Raw genomic sequence first — 19,288 nt, forward strand, 5'->3', positions numbered from 1 at the left:
CTACCCTCAAGGAGCTTAAATTCTAGTTGGTACCAAGACATACATGAAAGAGAGATGAATACAAGGCAGCATTTAAGAAACATACAAATAATAAGAATTTTAGTATTTAAAGAAACAGTGGTCAATAAGAACTGGGAAAATAGGGGATAGTACTGTGGTGGTGGGCACTTGAGCAAGGTCTTGAAAAAAAGAGTAGGATATGGATAGATAGAGGAGTGAAAGGCATTCCAGGAGGGGACAGTATAAAGAGGTTAAAGGAATGAATCTATTTTACTTAAACATCAGAAACTAAAATTGATATTTCAAAGAAAAACTGTCTTTGTCCTTTAGTATATAAATAATAACAACAATAATAGCATTTATTTAACACTACAAGGTTTGCAAAGCATATTACATGTGTTACCTCATTTGATCTTCACAACATTATTACGAACTAGGTGCTATTATCCCCATTTTACAGATAAGGAAACTGAGGCTGGGAAAAAGTTAAGTAACTTGCCCAGGGTAACACAACTAGTGAATGTCAGAGGCTGGATTCCAACTTGGGTCTTCCTGACTCCAAGTCCAGCACTCTACCCACTGTGCCACCTAACTGCCTATTTTAAGAATCACAATAAATTGGGACCAATTGCATGAGAACAAGATAGATAAAATGGTAAATATATCTGGTACGGTTTTTTTCATAATATTACCAGCCCAGAGCCATAAAAACATAGGCCTACCTTAATATGTTCTAGCCAATGAGTAGATTCCAAGTTAGATAGCCAATGAGTTTCCTCAATGTTTGGGTACACGATCTCTTTTAGTTTTCTTAATGATTCTCTCATGACATGAATATTGTGGATATCCAGAAAAACTAGTTCTGCGTTCTGATAAGCATCCTCACTCTCATAACCACCACCCTTAGCCTAGAAAGAAGAGACATCACAGAAAATCATGAGTGAACATAGGCAACTTAACATTAGCATCAGTAAATAGCAATTAGTAGAGAGGACAAAGTTCTACACTGATAACCCTGAGATCTTAAAAGAGGCTGGAAAAGGTCCCTAGTCAAAAGGCATTGTTAGGGATCACACAGAATGAGAAGGGGCATAAGAAATGGAATCCACATCAATGGAGAGAGGACCCACACCAATGAAATCACTGAAATGAAGTGTAAAGTTTATGGAGTCACTTTGTAGACAGGCTAAAAATTGTTTTCATTTCCACACACATTTACCAGTTTTGCCCAGTACTAGATACTTTGAAATATCCATGATTCCCTCAGTGTTGGGTTGCAATCCTCATCATTTCATAAATTACAGTTATTGAAAAAAAATCATCTAGCAGCCAACCTTCTAGTGATTAGAAACAAATCTTTGGTGAAGGACACAATACTTGAATGTGTTTTATTTTCCAATCTGAGTTAAATCTGAGTTAAAATTGTACTCACAGTAAAAATTAGGTTAGGCCTTGACTAAATTATTTTAGACTCTAGGCCTATGAGAACAATGCTTATATGGATAAATGCTTTGAATCAAACTAAAGAACATTTTTCCTTTCAGGATTCTAAAAAATGTATTTGAATCTTGGTATTATTTATATCAAACCTGACTAATAGCTACTGGTACAGATTAATGATCCTAAGAAATGAATATGAATCCTGAGTTTATGCTTATCATTTGGCTTTGGGTGGTCATATACGTACAGTAATAGACACGCAAGAGTCTGTGTTGGACACAACATTTCTGTTGGACAGTTAGTACAACCCTCTGATAACACAGATAAAACTCATACAGAAGATGGAAGATTTGTCAACAAAACCAAGTCAGAGTATCACGTTCAAAGACACTGCTGCTTGCTAGAACAAACGAGAAATGTTCTCTTAAAAGATGTATATGTGCCCTTGAACCAACTAACCGATTAAAATATGCATTTTTAAATTAAAAAGGACATTTTTTCTCATGCAGTGAGGAGGATCGTGTTTTGGCCCAAACTTATTTACTCACTAGTGGAAATCGGTGTCTTGTGAACAATCGTTTGCCATGTTTTGTCAGTTCTTCCTTCACAATGTTTTGCTCTTTCCCATTCCCACTGCCTCAGCTCTAGTTCATGCTGTATTACCTCATACCTGGATTAAAGCAACAGCCTGTCTAACTGGAGCCCCCAGCTCTAGTCTTTCCTCTCTCCAATCCAGTCTCGTGCACTACCATCAAATTAATCTTCCTAAAGCACCATTTTGTGTCATTCTCCTACTCAAAAATCTTTAGCAACTCCCCATTACTTACTGAATAAAAGCCAGCTCATTCAGTCTGGAATTCAAGCTCTTCTATGATCTGGCCCCTACCTACCTTTCTATACTCATCTCCAACTATTCCACTACATAAACTTTCTGTTCCAGCCAAACTGGTATGCTCACTAGCCACAGGAAGGAGAGGAAGAAAGTAGAAAAAAGATAGGTTAAAGCACCTTTCTGGAATCCCATTCCATCTCATTCTAATACTATAAAAAGTTTTATGCCCATTAGTGCTTCCTCTAATTTTAATTTTTAAAAGTTTTAAGTTTAAAAAGTTTAAGTTTTAAAAAGTTTTAAAAAGTTTAAAAAGTTTAAGGTTTAAAAGTTTAATTTTTAAAAGTTCTTTTCAAATCAAGAGAAAGACAGGAAAAAAAAAGACAAACTGCCCGAACAGCTTGGAAATAAATCTACTCAAGTTTGACTAACTAGAATAAATCTAAAAGTAAAGATACAAAATACATATTTTTTAAAAACATACCACTTTAGGTTAAACTCTGCTTGAGCAGAAATAACCAGGTATGAAATAATGTCCCTTAAATCACTACCAGAATCACATTAAAAAATATTATAGCAGTCTACTACGTTCTTATAAAACTAAGGGACCAAAAGATTTACAATCAACCTTTTCATGCCCAAGGAAAAGACAACTGAGAGTTCCCTACTACAGCAATAGACCAAAATATGTTTTGTGCTCAGCCTCTTTTAATACAAGGCAGCCACGATTAGGTACACCTAAAGGGAAATGATCTAGTTCAAAACCATAACATATATTATGCAAAAGATCACAGAAAACCAATTGAGATATGAAAGTGACCAAACAATTCAAAAAGCATCACTGTCCTAGAAGCGCTAGACTACAAGCAATATTATATAACCTCTTCCATGCTTTACCTGGTCTAGTTTAAAGTGATTTAGGCTTCAGAGATGATATCTCCACTGTCCTTGGAAAACCTATCCTGCCGCTAGAAAACCTTAATTTCTTTAGTAATGTTAAGTCCAATTTTTTTCTTAGTTTTATCCCATTACATTTTGATTTGTCCCTCTCGAAACACAATTCCTCCTCTCCTTTTCCACCTCCCACATATTTAACTCATTTGAATAGCTAATCTATATTTCAAAGGGTCTGTTTCAATTCCCTTGCCAACTGCCCAAACCTTATTCTTCATTACTCCCCAGTTCAAACACACCCAGATAAACATATCTGTTGTCATTTATATAAGACTTACCTGCTTCTGCCTGGGCATTCAAATATGCCATTTCTGTACCCAGAATGCCCTCCTTCACCCATTCACTCATGTATACATGCATGCAAAAGTGACTAACTCCTTCAATTCAGTTCAAGAGGCCTTCAATTCTGCTTTTCCTCTTCTTCCCTACTGCCTTTCTCAAAAACAATCTACACTATCCCCACTCTGCTTTTCTCTGCTCCAGTCTCTAAAAAATAAGTGAGGTCCTCCTTGCCAAGGCCAATCCTCTTACTTCTGTTTTGATTCCGTTGCTTCCTATCCGTCCTAGGAGTTTGCCCTTTGTCTGCCTGCCGGTTTGTTTCTAGATTCTTCCATCCTTTAAAAAACAACAACAAAAACTTCACTTGACCCTATCATTCTCTAAAGCCATCTCCTGGCATATTTCTCCTCCACCTGGGTGACACAATGGATAGACAACTGGGCCTGGAGTGAGGAAGAACTGAATGACCAAAGGTCAGTTAACTTGTCTGCCTCAATTTTGTGTAGAATAAGGATGATAATAATAGCACCTACCTCCCCGGATTTTTCTAAAGACATTTAAATAAGGTAAAATTCATAAGCACTGAGAACAGTTCTGACATAGAGTAGACCCCTAACCTTTTCCTTCTCTTCCCTTTTCCTCTCTCCCTTCATTCCTCCCTGTCTTTGCTGATTCCACTTCCTACTTCTATTTCACTCACTCTCTTATCCATCTTTTAAATGAAATATCCAAAAGACTTTGCTCAATCTTCATCCTTCTTGAACCCACTGCAGTTTTTAACAAGGCTGACCATTGCCTTCTCCTGAGTTCTCTCTCCTCTGTCAGTTTTCCTCCTTTTTTAATTTTTAAAAATATTTTTATTTGTTTTATTCAACCAGAATTACCTTCTAACCCTTGCCTCTCCACCCCACCACACCACAAGGAAAACAAAATCTACTACAAACATTTAGTCAATCAAAACAAATTTACATATTGGCCACATTAAAAAAAATTATCTCATTCTGTATTTTGAGTCCTTCACTTCACCATCAGGAGGGTAGGTAGCCTGCTTCTTCTTTAGGCCCCTGGAATTCTGGTTGGTCATTATGTTGATAAGAGTTCAGCATAATAGTATTCTATCACATTTATACACCATAACTTGTTCAGCTATTCCCCAATTTATGGGGACTCCCTCAGATTCCCATTCTTTGCCACCTCAAAAAGAGTTATAAATATTTTTATACATCTTTAGTTCATTTTGCTTAGGACTAATCCTTCCCTTAATCTAAATCATGTGTGATCCTGACTGTGGCTCCTCAGTACTTGAAATCTTTCTTCCTGGCTGTTTATAGTATTTTTTCTTTGGCCTAGAAACTCAGGATTTTGGTATGATATTCCAGGGAGTTTTAATTTTAGGGTTTCTTTCGGGAGGTGACCAGTAGTTGGTTGTTTTGTTTTTAATTTCCACTATGCCCTCTGGTTTTGAGAGATCTGAGTAATTTTCTTTTAAGATTTCTTTAATTTGGTCATAGTGTTTACAGAGTCTAATGATTCTTAAATTTTTTCTACTTGATCTGTTTTCCAGGTCGGTTGTTTTTGCTATGAGATACCTTACTTTTTTTTTTCTTTTTTTTTTTTTTAGTCTTTTTGACTTTGTTTTAATATTTCTTGTTACCTCATAGAGTCATTGGCTTCTATTTGGTTCACTCTAATTTTCAGAGTTTGTGGCTTGGGCAAGATTTTGTACCTCTTTTGCCAAACTGTTTATTTCCTTCCAATTAGTTCTTCCATTGCTCTCACTTCCAATTTTTTTCTAGTATTTTCATTCCATTTATTTTAAAAAACATTTTTTAAACTCTTTTTAACTCTTGCTTCATCTGTTTTAGGAATTCTAATTGAGTTTGTGTCCAAGCTGTGTTTTTCTCTAAGGTATTGCTCGTAGATGTTTTGAAGTCATTCTCTTCTGTGTGTCCTGACTCCAAGGACAACTCTCTTTGTACCAGGCCCATACAAAACTGCTTCCTGAGGGTTACTTGTGGCATGCCAAAGGATTTCGGGTGGCCCACGAAAAATGTAGAGGAAATGTAGAGGAAAATGTAGAGAAAATCCTTTGGCGGCCATAGGTCGTGCAGGCCTGTTTTACACCATGTCATGCTCTGTCTCATGCTAGACTACTATATCAGGGAAATGCTACAGACATAATTTTTCTCTTTATCAGTAAGGCATCTGACAGAGTCTTACATTATGCTTGTAGACAAGATGAAGAGAAAGGAGATAGATGATGGAAATACAGAACTGGTTGAATACCCAGACAGATCCAAAGAATCTAAATCAAGGAGTACAGATTAATGTAAACCTGGAAAGTTTTTACTGGTGTGCCATATGGCCTTATCCTCAATTCTGTTCTGTTACATGTTTTTATCAACAAACTGAACCATTTCTTTTAATCATATTTGTGGGTGATATGAACCAAGGAAGGATAGCTAATGTACTAGAGGACAAACAGAAGATCCAAAAAATTTCTAACAGGTGGTAATAAGAGACAGAATCTAAAATGACAAATGATAAGAGGGACAAATATTAATCTCTGTATTTAGATTTTAAAAAAACCACTACATAAGTAACCAGATAAGGAATGGTGTGGCTTCACAGAAGTTCACGTGAGAAACAAAAAGACATGTCACTGACGCCACCTTTTCTTCAACTTTTGTTCACGTTAATAATATAGAAGTGGCCTAAGTGAAGGAGTCTACAGGATTCCACTCAGTTACCCACATCAATAAGAACAGTAGCTTCGGGACTGTAAAATTCCTTCAAGATGGAGAGCATGAAAGATTCTGACAGGTTCCTTTCACAATTTTCTCAATCACTTTGGCACCTGGCTGTCTTTTTTTCTATCTCATTTCCCTGTCCTAAAGATGTTTCAAAATTCATGTTGACGACTCTTCAAAATCCCCTTCAGTTAGGACACAATTCCTTAACTATCAATTCTAATAACCTCTTTCTCCCTTAAGCCATACCTTATGTCCAAAAGGTAGAAAGAAGAACAAGAGGTAGAAGTAATGGCAAGGCAGATTTCAAAACACCCATTTCTGGCAACCTCTAAACTTCTTCTGCTATCTTGCAGTAAACTTATTCCTCAATCCCCTCTCTGTCCTGTTCCTGACGTTCTGGATTTCAAAACCATGCCTCCTCTTCAGCTGGCTCATCCTCGAACTTCCCGCAGAGCTTGAGGCCCCCTCGCCCCAAAACATCCTATTGTCCCTGTGGTCTGCTCCCCCAGAAGACCCCTCCACAAGGCTGGCCCTTCTTCTCTCCTTGGTGAGCTCCTCCTGAAGCCTTCATTTGGTGGAAGGACCTAAACTGGCCTTCCTTCATTCCCCTCCTGACTGTTTCTGACTTTCTACACTTCAAATCCATGACCTCACAATATGTATTTTCCTTCTCCTCAGCTTTTCAACTTCTCTCTCATGTGTTTGTGTGTTTGTCTTCCCCCTCGCCCAGAATATAAACAGTTTGTTGTGAGCAGAGACTATCTTGCTTTGGTTTGTATGCCCAGCATCCTGTACATTGTCCACCACATACTAAACATTACATGCTTGTTTCCTTCTTTCCCCTTCAATATCAATAGAATCTCTGGCACTTTGATATCTTCCTAGGACATATCCTTTACTCTGCCTTTACATACTTCCATACAAAACCTAAACTCTACAGTCTATCACTGACATGATGTGCTCATCACTGCCTAGTCACTTCAATATACCTCTCTCTCCTAACTTTCCTGGCACTCTCTACCTAAAAGGCTCTATCCTAGGCAATATTTACATGCAGTTCCTCTGTTTCTCCTCTCAAGCTGCTAAGTATTGTGCGGGAAATAATGAAAATTGAGGTAACCCACTAATCAAATATAACTGCAGCTGGGTAAAAGCAAGCTTAAAATCTGTACAAGCAAAAGATGTGAAATGTGAAAGGAGAGACAAGAAAAAGAAGAGGACAGAGGTAATACAGATGTGACTGCTGAACTACCGACAGTGCTATCCAAAGATCATGGAAAGCAAGAGAGGTACCACAGGATGATGATGTTCATAATGGTCTAAGCAAAAAGTGAACTCACATGGCTTCACACATGATTGAATATAGAAATAAGAACCTTCACAGAGACAAGCTCAACTTCCAGAGGAGCTGAGACTGTCGAGGTCAGTGCAGTTGTAAAACAGAAAGGCTGGGAGAGGTAACATGAAAGTTGTTGTTGAGCTACCTGTGAGAGTCAGACACTCTCATGAGAGAAGCTCATAGACAATATCTGAGAGAGAGATTCAATCAAGTGTGGATCTGCTTCTGGTGAAAGATGTAGGAATAAAACAGCTTCCTTAACCCCAAAGGCCCCTGATGAGAAGGGTCCATGGAGTTTTAACCACTTGACTGGCATCTGTAGGGAATGAAGTTCCCTGGAGAGAGGGTCCAATTCTTTTGTCAAGTGGAAATCTCAAAGAGAATTAACAGACTATTCATAAGAAAGTGGTCTATCCTCCAGCTACAGGGAAGACTCCATGATTATATTCTGCACTTGCAGGGCTGCAGCATGGCTGAGAGAGTGACAAGATCATTCTACTTTTTACCATGCTCATCACTGTCAACTTCAATACCCAGAGGACTGAGAAGGAGTTGCCACACTTTCACCTACATTCTTCACAAAAGCGACAATGGGGTCTTGTTGTGAACTGGCGCTACTAGTTTGTGCCTGTGCAGCATTCCACCTCATGAGGTGAGTAGCAGTAAGCTCTAGCATGGCACCCACCTAAAGTGTGGGGGAAAGAAAAAAGGTCTCATCTATTGAAGCCAAGAGCAATGGGAAAACCCATTCAGACAAGTGAATGAGGGATTCTGAAACAAAATTATGTTGTACTCTTGGTGAAGGCCTTTGCCCTCACAAGTGCTCACAGATTGTGCACTTGAAGTAGTTTCCCACCATTAAGTCCTTTATAGCCATCACAAATCATTTTAGAGTGCACCATGTTCAGAGTAACTTCATGGATACAGGAATGGTGATGATCTTGCTTACATTTCCTCTTCTGTTTGATTTAAATATTCAAGAGTTCTTTAATGTAACTAATTGCCATGCCTAGTTCCTCATTAATAGAAAAGGCAATCTTCATCCTAGTATTATGTACTTAGAAGTTTCCAGGCCATAGCAAGAGGAAAACTTCAAAACTTCAATACTGCTTCCAGTGGTCTAGACCATTTGGCAGATACAGCCAAAAAATGTTTGAAGACTGACTGAGGGTTTAGTGAACTGCAAGCTCAATGTAAGTCAACAATGTGATGGGGTATCCAAAAAAGCTAATACAATCCTGGGCTGCATCAAGAAAGGTATAGATTCGGGGCAGGTAAGTGGCACAGTGGATAGAGCACTGGCCCTGCAGTCGGGAGGACCTGACTTCAAATCCGGTCTCAGACACAGAACACTTACTAGCTATGAGACCCTGGGCAAGTCACTTAACCCCATTGCCTAGCATGAAAAAAAAAAAGGTATAGATTCTAGGAATAGAGAACTGACAATCACACTGTATTCTGCCCTCATCAGACCTCAACTAGAGTACTGTGTTTAGATCTGGGCATTAATTTTTAAGAAGGACATTGATTAAACTGGAGGGCATTAACAGGAGGGCAACCAGAATGGTGAAGGCCTTGAGTCCATAACATTAAGATCAGCTGAAGAAACTAGGTATGTTAGCCTATAAAAAAGAAGATTAAGGGGGGTATGTGATAAGTTATCATCAAGTACTTGAAGGATTGTCAGAGGGAGAAATCAATTTGTTGTGATGGTCCCAGAGAACAGAACCAGGAGCTGTGAGTAGCAATTGCAAAGAGACCAATTTAGGTTTCATAGAAGGAAAATTTTCTTAACAATTAGAGTTGTCAAAAAGTGGAAAAGCTTGCCTTGAAAGATGATGGATTTCCCTTCTTTGGAGGTCTTCAGTGTCAGTTACGTAATAGCAGGTGATTTCTTTTGTGTATGGGTTCAACTAGATAGCTGCTGAGATCCTTTCCAATTCTCAAATTCTGTCATTCACACAGCATCGTTTCCAGTCCCTTGGCCATTCTGGTTACCCTCCTTGGTAGGTGCTCCAGTTTGTCAATATATTTCCTGACATGTAGGACTCAGAAGGAATGCAGAACTATTTTCCTAACATGCAGGACCCACAACACTTCATGTGTGTTCTGAACAGGACAAAGTACAGTGGCACTATTACCCACCTTATATGGGACACTATGTTTCTATTAATGCAGCCTAAGACTATGTTAGATGTTTTCACTGCTGTATCACACTTTTGACTCATATGGAGTATTTAGTGGCCCAGATCTCTTTCATATGAACTGCTGCTGCTTGGCCATGCCTCTTCCATTTTTTATGTGTAGAATCTGTTTTTTGAACCCCTGTATGCAACTTTGCATTCAGACTTCATGAGGTGAATACTATTATTATCCCCATTTTATAGGTGAAGAAACTTAGGCAAACAGGGGTTAACTGAATTGCCTAGGGTCACACATGTAAGAAGATCTGAAGCAAGATTTGAAATCAAGTCTTCCTAACTACAAGCCCAGTGATCTATCCACTGCACTAACTAGCTGCTAGTCTAATAACCCTTTCCAAAAAAATAAGGATAATCTAGTATTCTTGATTATCCAATGCTGGCTCTTAGTCATCTCCATTTTCCTTCTACAGGCTCACAAACCATCTCTTTAAAAACATGTTTCAGAATTCTACCAGGCTCATTAGCTTATAGTTTGAAGAATTCACTCCCTTCCCTCTTTTGAAAATTGACACATTTGCCTGTCTTCAGCCCTGCACCAACTTCCCCATTTCCTATTAGCAACTGAAAAGCCAAACAGAAAGTACCAAAGAAGAGGATTAGATCTTACTCTCAAAGCTCAGCATCATGGATTCCAAGTAAAGTTCCATGGCATGTTAGTTGAGGGGGAAGCTCTGTTGATCATTAACTCTTAGTTAAATGGAATATTTGGTAACTAACACATAGATCCTATTCCTCTAATATTGTAAATTTTACTGTTAGACAGAAAAAGCAAGAAAAAAAGGAGGCTACAAGGAATCCTTTTCCTCAAGATGAAACATAAGCTTTTATAAGTAATTCATCTCTGATTTAGGCAGGCCCCAAACATCCATCCCTAAGGAAAGGGTCTACATATGGTGATTCTTCTAGTACTAATATGGAAACTATAATTTCATACATCCGGGTAACGTGAAATATGTGACTCTTCAAATATAAATGAGAACTCACCCAAATTTCAAATTTAGTCAGGAAGAAACACTACATAGCATGAACACCCCTTACTCTGTAAGGCCTTTTCTTATATCCTTTAAAATTACATGTCTGAAACATCATCAAGTCATGAAATAGTTATTATAGTTTACCTAATGACAGAGAGAAAAAAATAATCTCACCTTATTAGCAACAGCATTAACACTGGGTCGTGCATCAAAAATGAAGATTTTATGGGACTGGGCATTAGAATCCATGATAGCCTGAAGATATTTTTCATCCTCTTTGCTTCTCTTTCCACTCACTCCAACCATGGGCTGGCTACATCGTGTGATTGTTGCTTGGCTTTCCGGATGAATCCATGATAAAACCTTAGAGTATGAAGGAAAGTAAGGGACAAATCCTTTATATATTTCCCATTTTCTTGTAAGGTACCACACTCAGAGCCTCAATTTTCTACCCAAAGCCAAATTCTGGCTGTGAAAACATGAATGCAGATGTTTAACACAACTTTTCCTAGGCAAACTCTAACAGGAAGAAAACAACTTAACATATTACTAATTTATGAAAGCCATAGCTGTGCTGCAGTGTACAAAGTATTACTACTAGAAAAGATAAAATAAATACAAAATAGAAATGAATCAGTTCTAGTCTCAGATTTCCTTTTTCTTCATGCACATGAAGCTTTAGAAATGTAGGGACTTCAAACACTGTGAATACTGTACTCAATTTTTTTTCCAGCTGATCTTTCTGGAAGGTCATTATTTCATTATCCAGCCATTGAAAACAAATATGTACAGTCACTTAATAGTTTTCATCAATAGATCTAGGGCTTAAGGGGAGAGTATTCATCACTGAGACCGAGGAATGAATTTAAAATGAAGAAATTGTGAATAATTCACTGGACTTTGTTTTTGAGGAAAAATGCTAGCAATTCTGTATAGGATTTAGCAATAACCATACTATCCTCCCAGACTGTTTCTTTAATCTAAGTTTTTTCTCTGGTATTAGTTTTCCTAAATAACCTGTTCTTCACTTTTGCTAGTAAAAGTCCTACTGCTACAACTATGTTTATGCTCCATCTCTATTTCTGTTTTGTTATTTGTATGAGATCTCAAATTCTACTATCCTCCAATCTTGGCATTACATATAATACAAAGACATTTGCAAAACCATAGCAAAGCTTCAAACTTACTGGGATACGGCCCCTTGATCTGAAAGATGCCACTCTCTTCAGTTCCTCATCTGGAATATTTGCTGGCACAACCAGGAGGGAGGGATATGTATCACATAACTCATAACGTTCATTAATCTTTGTAATTCTCCAACTTTCATTGGGAATTCCCTACATTTTAAGTAAAACAACTGGTAAGTTATTACCTGACCAAAAGTTCCAAAGGAAACAAAAGAGAAGCAAACAGACCAATCCTGAGTCAGGGACTATTTATATTCAAGGCAATCCTTCTTACCTTCATGGTGTAGCCTCTCAGCTACTGAGATAATGGCATGCCTGTACTAACTTGGTTTTTAGGTTTATGTAGCCTAACTTAGAAATCTATAACATCTTTTCTCTCATCTTGATAATGAATTATACAACCATTCATTCAACCAACTAAATAATGTCCAATCAGTGCACATTATGTACTAGGTGCTCCTGGGAAATAGAAAAAAAATGAATAATGTCTGTTTCCATCCTCAGGAAGCTTACAAATTAGTAAATTTTTCTGATTTATTAATTGGCTATAAAATCTTATTTTCTGCATATAGAAAGTAGTATTTTATTAAGATGTTTTTTATTAAGATACACTAGTTGGTACAAAATATTCCCCCATAAATCTTTGGTACATTCTTCCACCAATACATACAGAATCAGTGTACTTAAGTTCAGAGAGTATGTGACCAAAAAAAGGGGGTGGGGGTAACTCGCAGACCTTGAGATTGTTAGACAAAGATTATGCCTTCAATCCTTTAGGTTAAAGATTGGGTTTAATAGTTTTTGATTTTTACTCACAGTGTCTAGGATATAGTAGGCACTTAACTTACTGATTTCGTATTCCTGTATATCATAAGTAGTATTAACAAAAATGTTAGGAATCCAGGTAATAGCAGCAAACAGTAAGCATAATTATGGAAAGATCAGAGGAGACTAAGAAATTTAAATCATCTCACTTTTAACCATATGGTAAATTACTAAGTTTTCAAGCTATTTTTAACAGTTTTCAAAATTTTAAAATGTATTTCATTGGTTAATTCTTATAACTGTCAAATAAGATCATTCATATTCAACATTTCCTTCTTACAAATGAGAGAAACCAGAGACAAAAAACAATGTCAGTAAAAGAATTCTAAAATTTCTAAATTCTCTAGCTAATTATATGAAACCTACTGTCTTGTGATAATAACTAACATTTATATAGCACTTCATGCTTACAAAATGCTTCATTTTTTTCCTCAAAGACCTAAAATAAATCAGATTGTTGACCAGTTAGAATTAACACTCTGCTTCACTAGCTGGTATTCCAATTGTGTAAAAGAGAAGACAGGTTATTAGAAAGTACTCTACTGTAAGTTAGTGTTTCCCAAATTGGTTACCAGGAGTCCCAAGAGGGCATTCAGGTATAAGGGTGAGGGTAGAATGAGTTAATTAATCACCACTTAGCCCTGGTATGCTTAGAAAATGAGAACATCTGCACTGAACCAATCAAGGGGATTTCAACTAGGTGTGACAGGCAGTCTTTGGAATTGGTAGAGGAGACTTGTCCATGTCTTGTAAAAATTGTATAAAACTGGTAAGTGAGTTTAGAATCTAAGATTCAAGAATCTGATAATGGAGATAAGAGAACCATTCTAGTCAAGCCTAAAAAGGAATCACTTTGGGGGAGACAAAAAGCCTGTGAAAGAGAACTGGAGAATTTGGAACTTTTCATCAGCATCCTGGAATCATGTCCAGAATAGCAATAGCTTCTAGCACTGTTTGCATCAGAAACTAAGGACACACTATATACACTGAGCAAAAGGTGGCTTCAGAATTCCATGAGCAGCCAAGAAAAAAAAAATACCATGCCAACAGGAACTTCACAAGTAGCTCACCAAGGGGGGTAGGGCTTCCAGAAACAAGGTCTGTGAGTTACCCCTACCCCCTTTTTTTGACCCCCTTTTTTTGGTCACGTACTCTCTGAACTTAAGTACACTGATTCTGTATGTATTGGTGGAAGAATGTACCAAAGATTTATGGGGGGATATTTTGTACCAACTGGTCTTAGTAAAAACCATCTTAATAAAAATACTACTTTCTAAAAGCTAATTAAGTTTGCCCAGTTAACTGATATCAACCAGTAATCATGGGAGGCACATTGCAGGGGATCATGAATTATATCACTTGAAAAGACACCCTGCCTTAACACTTCAGGATTACCCTTAGAGCCCAAGAGGACACAGAAGCCAAGTTTGAGAGATCCAACTTAGCAGTGGGGATGGGGCGGGTGGGGGGAACGACACCCTGGAAGAAAAAGTCCAGAGTCTGTAAGTGCTGTTTAGGAAATTCAACAAATCAAATATGACCTCTTTCCTGTGATTATATCAACCCTATCAACAACTTCTTCATCTCTTCTTAACTACAACTTGCACTATGCTTGATTTTGTCTCATGTTTACTTTTCCATCAGAACATCATCCTTCACTCCTTATTGTCTACATTTCATCTTCTATCTATCCTTTACCTCCTATAGACTAAACCACAGGGCTTAGGTAAGAATCCAATCATCTGGAACAAAGATAAGATATTACTACGGGCAAAATTAAAGTTTAACAAACAGTGAATTATCAAGTAAAAAGTAGTGCTCTGAACACAGTAATATAAAGTGTTGGTTATCATGCCCACTCTTTTACCCCCTTTACTCCTTCAAGATCTAGGATCTTATATTATGTTGTATTATTTTGATGGGTGATTTAGAAACTGAAGCGATTTTTTCAAGTGGAATGATTATGATGTTTTACATAAGGAAGAGAGTTGGTAATTTCTGCTAAATGCATGAAAATGAAGGAGAGGAAAGAGTGAATGAACGTCAGAATAATAGATCTATGAAGACTTATTGATCCAATCAACTGATCTGTGAAGAGATCAGTTACAAGTCATTTCAACTCTACTCTCCCTCTGCTATTTGTATTACAAATAGCACCTAATCAGGCATTTTAATTAAAGAGACTAATGTCAGGGAAGACGACCAGAGAAAGTATTTGCTGTTCATAATTATTCACTATGGAAAATTAATTTCATAACCAAATTGACAAAGCATCATTATTATTCTCATCTACCACCTATTCATTCAAGAAATGAATAGTGTAAGCAATACAAAGAAGGATAACAGTCCTAGCCCTCATGGAGTTTATAGTCTAGTGGGAGAGATAACACAAGTATAAAAATAAAAGGACAAAGAATGTGAAAGGGCTCCAAGAGAGATACAAAGGGCTATGGTAATTCAGAGGAGGGACATATTACTTCCAGTCAGGGAAATCAAAAAAAGTACCAAGGAGGAGATAGTGCTTGAGTTGGGCCTTGAAAGAAGAAAAGGATTTGGACAGATGGAGCTTAGGGTGAAGGTCATACTAAGCAAAGGAATGGAGCCAGGGAGTGCAGAGGAATGCAGCTCTGATAAGCTCAGACAATGTCCTGGCTGGAACAAAGGACACCCTGAAAAAAAGCTATGGGAAAGGAGACTGAAGAGGTCAGATGAAGCCAAACTGCCAAGCCTTAATTGCCAAGCTAAGGAGTTTGGACTTTATTAGGTAAGCAACAGTGCACGTCTTCAAGCAGGCAGGTGACATGACCAATACCGGAGTTTTAAAGAAGCTAATCTGGCAAAGCTATGGAAAATGGATCAGAGTAGGGACACACGGAAACAGCTTTGAGAGTCAGAATCCTTCTCAGCGTATAGTTTCTATTCTATCATTGCCCTTCTTTCTGTTGTTATTGTTATCAAGCTGTATAGTCAGTCAACATGGGGAAGAGGAAAACAATAGTCTCAAAAGGGTTTTAGTATGAAAAAAAAAAGCATTTACTCTACCACAAAGTCATATGCAATAGCCTTGCTGGGTAAGGTTATCTTTACACTACTGGCCCACTAACTTTTCACAAGTAATGATGCATTTGGCACAATAAGAACCATTACATCACTACACTAAAGCACTCAGCTACATTTTCCATTTTTACTAACATTCATATTTATAGCTTGACTGCTTTTCACTTGTTTAGTGTATTAAATACTCTGAGTTTGAGTCCATAATGTAGTTTTAAACAACTTTTTAAATTTTAGATAACTGATCAAAAAGTATTGTTATTTTTATTTTCTTATGAAACAATATATAACCAAGAGGGAAGAGTTTTAACAAATATTAGTTGGCTAATTAAATGCACATTGTTACACACTCAAATCTGCATAGACTTATTATTTAATCAGGATGCTAGTACCTTCACTTGCATACCCCAAGAGCTATCTTAAACATGGGATTGTTTTCTCAACTCCTACTCTCACAGATGAGTCCTGGGTCCTAGAACAAAGATACATATTCCCTTCATGCTTCATGGATGGTGATTCTGAAATGCCATTGACTCAACTTCCAACCAGTATGCTCCCCACTCCCCACACCTCCCAAAAAAGATTATCTACCAACTGAAAAACAAATAGTCTGCCAGACTTAAAATGTTTTTAGAAAGGAGTGTTTTTCAAGGTGGTATAGAAAATATAGTTGGTACAAAACTATTTGTGATACACTCTTCCACAGTACATAGAGAATCCAAGAAAAGGTGGGAACAAATGAATAAAGCATTTATTAAGTGAAAACATTATATTTATTAGTCTCAGGCTATCTAGAAAATTAAACTTGCTGAATTCTTTTAATTATAATTCTTGTTCACTGGTTCAGAGAGTTATCACTTGACATCATACATGTGATAATCTCTTTCACAAATCAAGTCAATAAGCATTTATTAACCATTGACTATGTGCCAGGCACTGTGCTAAGCACTGAGGATACCAATACAAGCAAAAAAGAAAAACAGTCCTTGCTCTCAAGAAGCTTACCATTCTAACAGGGGAAGATAACACACAAAAGGAAGTGAAAGGAGATAGAGGAAAGAAGTACCTGCAAAAGGACATGCTGTCAAAATCCTGAGAATGAGGGATGGCTGATCTGGGCCCTTTCTCAAAATGGAAATTCCAGGAAGAACTCATCAATGGGAAAAGAGAGCCATGAGGGAGGAGGGGAAAAGGGGCTCAATCATGGTGGGCAAAGGCCAGAGAATGAAACATGGCTGGTCTGATGCTTAGAAAAGTTAAATGACTTGCCCATGATCACACAACTAGGAAGTGAATGGATTCACACTCAGGTCTTTCTGATTCCAACCCTAATACTTTATCCATTATACCACTCCTGCAGTAACAAATAGTTATTTTGCTTGGTGCCAGAGGACAGAACTAAGTCAAAAAGGCAGATGTAAAAAAGAGGCAGAATAGGATTCAATTGAAGGAGTAATTTCCTAATAATCAGAAATGTCAGAAATTGAAACAAGCGGGCTATCTCATAGGCCATGAAGTCATCTAGCAAGGCAGGGCTTCTGCTTGGCTGGATGGCTACTTTTAAGGATACTGTAAAGACCTGGAGAAGATGACCTCTAAGGTCACTTCCAACTCTATGAACCTCTGAGTAAAGAACTGCCAAGGGACAGCTAGGTGGCACAGAGAATACTAGAGCACCAGTCATGGAGTCAGGAGGACCTGAGTTCAAATCTGGCTTCAGACACTTAACACTTACTAGTTGTGTGACCCTAGGCAAGTCACTTAACCCCTATTGCCTCACCAAAAATAAATTAAAAATAAAATAAAGAACTGCCAAAGAAAAGGGATGGAACCATTCTGGGGTGATTAACCAATTCAGGCAAATCAATCACTAATTCTTAAACCTTTACCTCAATACTACTCTGTATTTTAAGTATCACTTTCCCTAAACTTAATGTGGGCTTAAAAATAACCTAACCTTTCTAACTATTTCTCAGAATATAAAATATAGAATCAAAATAATCTGAGTGAACAATAGTGAATGCCAAAATCAACTTCACTTCTTTTAACCTAAAAACTATTCAATATTCTTGAAAGAATCAGATTTGTTTTAAAATTCTGCTTAGGTCAAGAAAGATTCATAGAAGATCTTTAACACAATCTGGAAAAGCAGACAAAAATCTCTTGATGGGCCTAAATAATGGCCCAAGATTATTAGTTATTAGTTGAACGAAGAGTTTTTATTCTATCAATCAAGTTCAAAGAAGGGAAGGACTTACCTGCCTTCGGTATTCCAAAAAAGGGTCATACAATTTCCATCCATTTTCTGAAAATACCTCTTTGTATTCAAATGCAAAAAGAGGCTACAAAAGAATAATAACAATAAGTTGCTTATAAAGATTTACCATTTATCTTGTTAGAACTTAACTGCACATATGACAAACCATTTTTCCATTTTATCATGACTCTCAATACATCAGATCAGAAATATACAATGAGTATATCCAAAAGCACTTCAGCATATGCCTTATTTCAGTACCTCTTACTGAAATTACAGAGACAAAAGGTTTGTGAAATATGTTATGTCCTTAAGTAATAAAAAGTATGGAAAAAAGCATTTCTTCAAATTTAATTAATATATAATATCATACATATTAGAAATTTAAGTAGATTATATGTTTAATGTAAACATTCAACCAGAAAGTATGTAAATGGACACTAGTTTCTCATTTTTACAGCATGAAAACCAAAGTGTTATACTACCACCAAACATTTTGATAGAATAAGCTCTATTTTAACTTTTATAGGAATATGTACATTACTTTTCACCTCAAAAACACTCTGAAGAAAAAGATTTTTCTATTTTTTTCTCAGGAAAAAAAATCCTCACTTAAGTTCCACCCTGATTTTACATCATATGGTAGAGATAAAACTGAATATTGGAATGGTCTGCCTGTAAATCACAAGGCTGGATAAGCCCTAGCTAGCTGAAAAAGTTTCAAGTGAATACCTGGAGAGGGGCTATCTACCCCTTACCTGAAGACTGACTCACCTAAAGTTTGGAGGGCTCCTCATAAGATTGGCCACTCCAAGGTTGAGAATGGAATAACTGGAAATATTGGGGTGTCCTTGATTAAAAAAAAATAGGGAAGAAAGGAAAAGGTTTTGGTTTGGGTGAATAAAAGTTTTGGTTTGGACATGCTGAGTCTGAAACTAGGCTGGATATACAGCTTTTGGGAGTCGTTTGTATAGTGATGAACCCATAGTACGTTATGAGATCTCTGAAAGACTATATAGAAAGAAGAGAGGAATCAGAACAGAGCTTTGGTGGTTGCCTAAGGTTAATGGGAAGGGACACTGATGATGCAAAAACATCTAAGACAGAACAGCCAAAAAGGTAGTAAGAGTCCAAAAGCAAACAAACAAAACAAAACAACTCAAGGGAGAAAGGGTTTCAGGAACAAGATTGGA

General features: G+C 37.2%; 1 protein-coding gene across 2 annotated transcripts in view; it reads right to left on the minus strand.

Annotated features, from left to right (window-relative positions):
- The window catches only part of MTMR2 (myotubularin related protein 2), a 104,545-nt gene that overhangs the window by 15,608 nt on the left and 69,649 nt on the right, over positions 1–19,288 (minus strand). For both annotated transcript variants that reach the window (XM_027849388.1, XM_027849389.1), the window contains exons 7-10: positions 18,097–18,180; positions 11,960–12,109; positions 10,947–11,135; positions 723–908 (exon numbers count right to left, since the gene is read on the minus strand). In XM_027849388.1, the coding sequence (XP_027705189.1) occupies positions 723–908; positions 10,947–11,135; positions 11,960–12,109; positions 18,097–18,180 (609 nt within the window). The remainder of the gene's footprint in view (positions 1–722; positions 909–10,946; positions 11,136–11,959; positions 12,110–18,096; positions 18,181–19,288) is intronic.

This window comes from Vombatus ursinus, unplaced genomic scaffold (genome assembly GCF_900497805.2).
Source record: "Vombatus ursinus unplaced genomic scaffold, bare-nosed wombat genome assembly UNPS02007344.1, whole genome shotgun sequence".
NCBI lineage: Eukaryota > Metazoa > Chordata > Mammalia > Diprotodontia > Vombatidae > Vombatus > Vombatus ursinus.